This window comes from Eulemur rufifrons, chromosome 17 (assembly GCF_041146395.1).
Source record: "Eulemur rufifrons isolate Redbay chromosome 17, OSU_ERuf_1, whole genome shotgun sequence".
NCBI classification, from domain to species: Eukaryota; Metazoa; Chordata; class Mammalia; order Primates; family Lemuridae; genus Eulemur; species Eulemur rufifrons.
Window position 1 is genome coordinate 91,928,858 of NC_090999.1, and position 9,326 is coordinate 91,938,183.

General features: G+C 38.2%; 1 protein-coding gene across 1 annotated transcript in view; it reads left to right on the forward strand.

Moving 5' to 3' along the window:
* The window catches only part of MEGF10 (multiple EGF like domains 10), a 116,146-nt gene extending 112,361 nt beyond the window's left edge, over positions 1-3,785 (forward strand). Inside the window, exons 22-24 of the mRNA XM_069492240.1 lie at positions 1,225-1,269; positions 2,094-2,300; positions 3,604-3,785. Of these exons, the coding sequence (XP_069348341.1) occupies positions 1,225-1,269; positions 2,094-2,300; positions 3,604-3,785 (434 nt within the window). The remainder of the gene's footprint in view (positions 1-1,224; positions 1,270-2,093; positions 2,301-3,603) is intronic.
* Positions 3,786-9,326: the final 5,541 nt, after the last annotated feature.

The window sequence follows — 9,326 nt, forward strand, 5'->3', positions numbered from 1 at the left end:
AACCAGCACTGTACTCTCTGCTTTTAACCCAAGAACTTTTTAAAAAAGATCATTGAACGTGCCTTGGAGTGGTGATAGATAGACTGCGGCTGAGCCTAGTGTGACACAGTAAGTGTCACAGTAGTTGCAACACCACTGATTTGTCTGGTGCTCCAGAGTTTGCAAAGCCTTTTCATACGCTCTGTTTCACTTAATGACGGTAACAGCCCCATGAAGCTGGAAGGCAAGTTTTGTTTTCCCCGTTTTAGAGATGAGAATATTGACACTCAGAAAGTTGAACGTCTTGCCCAAAGTCATATGAATAATAAGTGATGAAATCTAAGTCCTTTGTTTCCTAATCTATTGGCTTTTTTCCTCTTTGTCAAAACACCGCTCCAATAGAATCCTTGATTCCTATGTGGTATTAACAATGCAATTTAGTATTTATACACCAGGTGGTATAAAATGGGCTAGGTAATGTCCTCTTATTTTTTGGTAATATTATCAATCTGTGATTAAATGCTTATATTTTACACAAGATGCTTGTGACCTGATTGATTTCCGTAAGTGGTTGCATGTTCTCACTTGCTTACATACTTAAGTTTTCCCAGCGTGAGCAGAAACACTCCTGTTTCTTTCTTGATCCTCAAGAAATAAGGGCCAGTCATTTTAAAACAAGGGAGCTGTCTAGGCTCATACATAAGTCTGCCCCCATACCTGGAAAAGTCAAATTGTTAACATAAAAACTGAATAAAGATGACCAAGAGCTAGTATTGCCTGTAAAGTGTCAGTCAACAGTGTTTGAAGCTTCCAGTCTTTAGGAAACATGCTTATAGTGGAGGCAATACTATAACTGAATAGTGGTAATTTGAAAGCCATCAGAGCCTGGAGAGATCTGCACACAGGTGTGAATTTTCAGTTCTAGTGTTAGCTGTGTCCTTGCTTTTCACTGGACAACCTTGACTCAAGCATACTGATTCACCTCTGTGCCTCAGTGTCTACCCTGTTTTGATCAGCCTCTTCCGAAGTCACTGTGAATGATTGGAGTGTGTGTGTGTGTGTGTGTGTTTGTGCAATTCTAAACACTGTGGACAGCTGGCACAACTGATGTGGGGTACAGGCTTGAGAAGCAGCAGCCTCGATTATTCGCTGCAGTGGGGAGATCCTCCTCCATGACCTGGAATATTAGAGGGGTTTTCTCTTCCTTTCAGTTCTCACTGGGTGTTTTTTCTTCCTCTATCCCAGGTGCTTTTGGACTTGACAGAAGCTATATGGGAAAATCCTTAAAAGGTATGGTGTAAATTTGAGGAAGAAATACATATGTCAGAATCAGACTTTTTTTAAAACGATATTTTATCTTGGAGACTGAAATATTTTTTAAACAAGCTAGAGTGGCAGTGTGGAGAGAATGCCGGCTTGCTAGGTGACTACACCAAACGCAGAAACACGTTTGACTGACAGCAGGAGAGCGGCCGTAGGTGGATCTTGTTAGAGCTTAAGTCTTGGGGAATAAGAGACTCAATCAGCTGAGGAAACATTCATATTTCCTTTGAAAGAAATAGGCTTATGGGGAGAGAGAAATGTAAAAATGGAAATAGCAGGGAAAACAAGAAAAGGTCAGCACGTTCACATGTAGGCTGAGGTCGGCTCTTCAGGGTGAGTTTGAGGGACGAGGTGCCCGGTACTGAGGTTTCACAGGGAATCCTCCCAGCACAGACGCCGCCTCACCACGATCATAGGGCCCTCCTGGTGCTCCCGGGGCCATCAGCAGCTGGCTTCTTGACTGATCTCAAAGGCTTCTGTTAGCACATTTTCTATTAGTAAAATAAAATGGAATTGGTTACATTGGAATGTGACCATCAAAATGAAATCAGATCCGTGATATTTACATAGATACTCACCTGAGAGAGGTGCTAAAATTGCTTTATAGATGGGCAATTCTACAGCAAATTCTCTCCAAAATAAGTAGAAAACGTATAGTAGTATTTTCTTTGCATATAATTATAGGAACCTAGCTATAAAGAAAAAGAAGTAAACTGCCCAAGTAAATTATCATCAAGAAATGATGTTGCCATGAAACAACGTTTGCTTTTTCTTCCCATTTCTCTTCACAGACCTAGCGAAGAATTCTGAATATAATTCAAGTACCTGCTCCCTAAGCAGCTCTGAAAACCCATATGCTACTATCAAAGACCCACCTGTACTTATCCCAAAAAACTCAGAATGTGGCTACGTGGAGATGAAATCACCGGCGCGAAGAGACTCCCCGTACGCAGAGATCAATAACTCAGCTTCAGCCAACAGGAATGTCTATGAAGTTGGTGAGTTCTAACCATGGGAAGAACCTAGTGCATAAGATTTTTTTTAAAAGAATTTAAAGTATTTGGGAATACAGTAATTGCAGTTCATATAAATCTTATGGAAAGTAATGGTCCATATTTAAGATGCAACCTGTGTTTGCAGTGATCATATTAATTGGTTTCAAATGAATTGTTCAAGGAAAGTACCATTTAGAAAATTTAAAGTAGGTATTCCTTATTTTCCACCTGTCATCCATCTTTTGTTTTGTAACCATAGTGAGTATTTTAGCACTCACATAGAAAAAGCATATATATCACATTAGCTAATATATTTAGTTAGCCAAAACAAATGGTTCAAATGGATTAAACAGGTGGTTCCATTTCCTGGTTTTATTCATTATACTAATAAAACAGTTACAGTAGTATCGAAATATTTTACTTTCAAACTTGTCTGATATATCAATAATATTCTCAGATCTGAATCTGCTACAAATTAATAAGAATTCAATTTAAAATTAGAATTATTTTGATTGCCCTTTGCAAATACTATTTGGGAAATGATAAAGCATACCAGAACCACCATTGGCTAGGTAGTAGGGCTATATGTTTTAATTATTTCTATCTCTCTCTCTCTCTCTCTTTTCTTATATCTCTGTTAGTATTTATGATTTTAACTTTTAAAAATTCTCTACAACTTTAAATGAGGTGGCTAATTTATCCCTGGTGATTCATTTCAGGCTAGACATGTAACCGAAAAATATTTGTAAAACAATTCATTTTTAAAGTATTAAGACAGCTTTTAAAAATGGAAGCCAGAGTGAACTAAATTTATTTTTGAAAAGTCAATAACAATTGCCCTTTAAACTGTCCCCAAAGCCTGCCACAGTAGAATGGGGACTCAGCCGAAAATTTGAGCCTGGAGTCCTAAAGTCGAGAACTGTTGAATGTTTCCGTGAATTGAGTTAACCTTGAATGACCTGAGTCTTTTCACCTGTAGAATAGGGCGTTTGGACTAGATTATCCCCAAAGTGTTTTTCAGACAGTGATTCGGATCCAGGGTTTCTGTACATCCCCTCGTTGTGGTCCCACCCAACCATGTGGTCGTCCTTTTGTTCTAAACACCATTTGTGCATGTCAGTCAGCCCAACAATCACAGAGTTGCCACCCCTGTGTGATTATAAAGGATTCATGTTTTTAAAACCAATATTTCCTTATATTTTTAGAAAAATTCCTTTTGTGTGTTTGATATTTGCAAGAAATGCCATATTCTTTGTTAAAAAAAATTTCCATTGCTGATAAATTAACGTGTCCTTGGTTATCACAGAACCTACAGTGAGTGTTGTCCAAGGAATATTCAGCAATAACGGGCATCTCAGCCAGGATCCATACGACCTCCCAAAGAACAGTCACATCCCTTGTCATTATGACCTGCTGCCCGTCCGAGATAGTTCATCTTCCCCGAAGGGAGAGGACGGTGGCAACAGCAGCAGCAGCAGCAGCGAATGACACCAAAGGGCCGCTTGGTAGCCGCTGGAAACCTTTCCAGAACTGCAGTTTGCTTCTCCATCCTCACGTTTGCCACTTTATGTGAATGTTAATCAACTTGGTATGCAGTTGTTGGACATGAACCAGAAAGCTCAAAGCTGAGGCTGACACTGACTGTAGGTGCTTGTGGTACAGGTGGTGGCTTGGAAGGAGATAGTGTCTTGAGTTCCCATGGCTGTTAGTTTTAGAACTGCACCCGTGAAACATGACTTATTGTAAGACGCTGGCTAAAAGCATGAACTTGCAGAACTCCTTCGGAGACACGGGTTGCAGTGGACATTGGTATTGTTGCTTGAAAAATTGAAATTTAAATGTTTTATTTCTCATTTGCATCCTGGAGCTGTACCTAGGATTGTACAGTTTCTCATGGAATTTACTTCATAAAAGTGGGAATCACAAAACATGCAGAAGAAAAGGGGCATATTATTGAGTCCTTATTGCTTAATTGTTTTCATCTGGACTCAGACTTGTAGGGATGACAGGAATGCAGGAGGAAGCGTCCTGCCTGGTGGCGTGGCTGGGTAGACTTGGAATAAACTCTGGAAGTGGACAGAAGTATAAATATGAAAATCTTAGATTTTGTTTAGAGTGGGAAAATGTACAATTAGGATTCTTTTAGAAGTATTAGAAGCATTGCAGAAGTCAATACACAAATGTGCCAGGCAGAGGTGGTTTTTCTGTTTGATCCTTGGCCCAGTTTAGATTCATCACATTATTCTGATCACTTCCCCATCATAGTTATTCACCACTGTGATTCACAACATATCAATAATTATTTCATAATAAATAGAAATGAAATAATTTTATTTTTGACAGACTGGATTGAATGAGTGTGTAATGATTGGTAAAGATTGTAAATTTTAAGTGTAAGAAGATGCTTAAGTTTTGTAAACCATTAGTAATACATGCTGTAATATAGAATTAGCAGAAAGTTTTGATTAATTTTTCCCTATAAGTGACTGAAATATTTTTGTGCATATTTGAGAAAAGGGCACTTTTCTTTTATTAATTGTTGGTTTAGAGAAACTATGCTTAAGCTGGTCTTTTGCATTGCTAATAAGACATGTACCCTGTTTTTCATTAATTTGTATTTTCATTTTTAAGTTGTATATTCTCTGTGTTGTAGTGTTTGGATTGTTAATGAAAAAACTGTTATATGTTCCTTGTTTCTTGTATTATTACCACTCATCTTTTGCTTGATAATAATGCATTGTTCTTTTTTCTTTTGGAGGGAAGAGATGAAAATATATAAGTGGAATCTATTAAAGTTGATCATTACTAAAATAGTACAGTAACCACAGGTGATTGGCTTATGATTGAAATAGAGAAGCTTTTTAATATTTCGAAACGGAGTTCCTTTTGATCTGTTAGTTCCCTGAGTTTTGGTTAAACCAGGGGAGCAGGAAGGAAACATTGTCACTGAGTATTACAGACTCATCTTCCTAAAAACCTTCGTTATTATGATCATATAATTGATCATTCAAACTGGGACACTTTTGAGAGTAAACAAGGGCATTATTAATAATTATCCTGCCATGGGCTTCAATCTGGACTGTTCCAGGCAAATCAGGACGGATGCTCATCCTGTGCACGCTTACACAGTAACGTAAGGGCGTTGTCTCATGAGTGTGCTGACACGATGCAAGAGAGCCAGTTTCACTTTTTTTTTTAATCTACTTGAGCAAGCAGAGGGGCTGAAAGGCTGAATAAGGAAGGAGCTTTGTAAGAGAAAACAGTGGTCTTCAATCTTTTGAAGACATGATACCCTGTATGGCATTCTGCTCCAGTGAGTCCACTAGCAAATACGTAGAGTGCATCCACCTGCCGGTGGTATACAGAAGGCATCGTCCCTGCGAGTTATCAAGTTGGGATATCTAGTTATTTCATGTCACACACCTGCACCTGTGACGGTGGTTTGTCAGGTGCAGAATACAACAACCACCCTTATAACACACACTCCTTTGATGGCTGCTGCTTTTAAGGAACTCCAAAGTTAATTCAAGGAAATAAGGAATTACCTGAACACACCTTAGAAACGATTGATTTATTCCAATAGTTAACTGGCTGACCCTTGACTCCAGGGGATAGGCATCTCACTGAGACACCTGTGGGTCAGTAGCCCCAGGAGTCCTTTTTGGTAAGAAAAAATAAGACATTTCCCCCTTCTCTTCTAAGGGTCATGTCTTTAGAGCTCTGCAGTAAACCGAGTTTCCCGTTGTTCCCTGGAGACGGGTTAAGGAAAGCACTGGTTTCTTTCCTCACTCCACTGTTAAAACAACGAAAGCTGCACGTACAAAGGCGACAGCAGCTTAGGTAGAAAACGGGAGCAACAGATGTAAACCCCAAAGGGCCACGGCCGTCCCTTCTGTGCGTTCTCTCTGACAAGGAAAGTGCCCGGGCTGGCTGACGTCCTGAAACACGGTACCCGAGGCGAATCCTGTCGGAGTTCACTCGGGACTTTTCAAACATCGGAACTCACATGGACGTTTGGATATTAGGAAACACCATGTTACATTTGGAGAGGTCTGCTTTAGAAGACAAAGTTTTCTAGGTATTTTGATACAGATTTGGATAGAGAGGATTACTTTTGTCAGAATGAGAATTAAACAAAAGACAAAAGAACCCTGGCAGATTTTTACCCTTGAAATTATTACAACCTTTAGGAACTTTCTCAGATACATCAGATGTAATTTGATGGAAATGTCATTCTTCAGACAAACTGAATCTGTCCTCATGACCTTTGAACCCGTATTAATTTTGGACCTTAAAATTAATTTCTCCCTTATATCCTGTAATGGCAAAGGAAGGGAATGATTTTCATACAGGAATGAAATTTCTATATGAAATGATTTCCTGTATGAAAATCATTCACTTCCTTTGCCATTCATATAGGAATGTCAGAAACCATTCACACAGGCAAAACCCATTCATAAAGAAATGTCAGCCAAACTATTGTTATTTCCTTAGAAGTTGATGTATCAGAAAATGTATAAATTATTGGTATTTATATATAAATACACCAGAACTTGTCCAAATGACAACTCATATATTTGCTTTAATAAAAAGAATATGCTATTTGTAGTTAATTATATTATAAGCAAAATTTCATAATTATTTTATAGTGCTTGACATTAATTCTTCTTCTGTGACATAATAACAATGTTAACAGAGTTTAATGTGTTTGGCATTACCTTTAGGGAATTTTTATTCACCGATTTCAGGAAAACCGACCATAGAGTTCTGTAATAGGACAGTTACGTTTGCCCCAATGAAATCCATTAGCATAATGACCGTGCTTGCGAGAAATGAAACAATTTATGAAAATGTATTCGTCTTGACCCCAAAGAGCCATAGTAGTTGTCAATTTTTGAGACTTTTAAACCATAAATGTTACAAAAGTTGAACAAGAGTATCATAATACCATTTACAGTTTTTGTCATTATTAGAAGTCCATTTTATGCTTAAAATAAGACAAAGTCATTAAAAAATTAAGATTTAAGGTTATGTTTTTTTCAATAATGGATTTTCTATCTCTGGGTAAAATCTCTTCATTATTCAAACTGAATATTTAAGAGATATCTTGGTGTTAAGGCTTTATGTCATGAAGTGTGCGTAGATATGCAAGCGCAGATCACATGGTGTGGCCGGGCACTTGATGGTTAACTGAAGACGCGCAGCAAACTGCCCTTCTAGAGACCTGTTGACACTGCTGTCCTACCACTGGGTCTGCTTATTCTGGTTCAGTATTTAGTATAGGCTGCATTTTGATATGAATGAATTGCAAAATATATTTTTAAAAAGAAAAAATCAAAATACATTAGGATTTACTTGGTTGTAGCAAACAAAAAAAATGTTGTTAGTGTTGAAATATCTCTATTTTCCAAAGATGATAAACTTTCATCAGTATTAGCCTACATTGTCATTTATATCACCACTTGAGATTATAGATCAATGCAATAAACTTTCTAATAAAAAAGCATCCAAGTAGTGTTTCTTTCTAGATCAGATTCTACTATTAATTAATGAGAGGAAAAAACTTATGATCCTATGGGAAAAATTAATATGCTTTTCATGTGTGGCGCCATAGCACTTTACATGTACAGTCTAAAAACAATAATATTTTATTATATTTGTATGTGTATGTGCTTCTTCCCCAGACTACTTGTTCTTTAAGGACAGACAAAACATTTTATCCATATTTGAATCCCTGGAACTCAGGTTAGTGGCTGAAAGTCAAGTCTTCTGTAAATAGCTTTAGGTCATCCTATGTGGATTTGCTTTCTAAATCTCAGTGCCTGTTAATGCTTTCATTTACAAGTAAAACATTTTTGAAGCATTTGCCTTGTAGCACTGTGTTCTAGGGATCAAATATGGGTAAAACATTGTCTCTTCTCTCAATAGCTGTTTATTTACTGGGGGCCTTGAATGCTAAGCACAGCAGGGAATGCAGACAAGCATGTGACATGAGCTATTTTCAAGTCGCTCATTATTTCGTTGGTAAATAAAGCATCTTACTAGCTGTGTGACTTTAGTAAGCTACTTAACCTCTCAAGGCTTTAGTTTCTATATTGTAATGCATTGGAAAGAATATTAGTAGTACTTATTTCAAAGGGCTTTGTGAGGATTTAATAACCTTATACATGCAAAACACTTACTTAAGTGCCTGGCACATAATGGACACCTCGTAAATTTTTGCTAACTAACATTACTATTATGGAAGACTAGCTAATAATATGAACCAGTTTGCAATAACCAAATGAATGATAGGGCTAGCAAATCAGGAGCATTTAAAGAATGTTATACAGCTATACATTTGAATGACCATATCCAGATATATTTTTGTACTATTCAACATTCCATATATATTTTATTTCTAGAGAAGTAATTTAGGAAAGCAACAATACAATTTTATCTTCCAGGAACATGTTCTCTTCCTAAGAATTAGAAATGCTTTTAAAACATTTGGATGTGGGTTTCTGGGAAGCTGGTGACCTGGCCTCACATTCCCACCCTGCAGAATGTGGCCATCCAGAAGAAGTCAAAGGCTGATCCTGGCCACCTGAAGAGGTTCCACATACAGTGAGACATCAAGTCTTTGAAAGAAGATGCAGGTGGAGGGTAAAGATGTAAATGGGAGTTGTTGGGAGTTGACGGGGCTGGAGGGAAGCCGGCTGACTTGGGGGGATACACAGAGAGAAAGTAAGGGAGAGATGTTCCTGCCGTTTGCTTTGCACAGCAATGAAAGAGGCCACTTGTTCCTTGGATGGTGGCACCTTAGGAGGGGTAGTTTCCACGCTGGGTTGAGGTCAGCCTATCTCTATCTACCTGGACTTGTGAACTGAGAGGTCTTCTGCCACTTACATCAGCAAAGGGGCCAAGCTGCTCACTGGCTGCTCCCTGAAGGAAAAATGCCCACCCCACTGTCAGAACACAAGAACCAGAGAGACCCACAAAGGTGTTGAAAACCAGCACACTATCGACATGGATAGGCAGACAAAGATC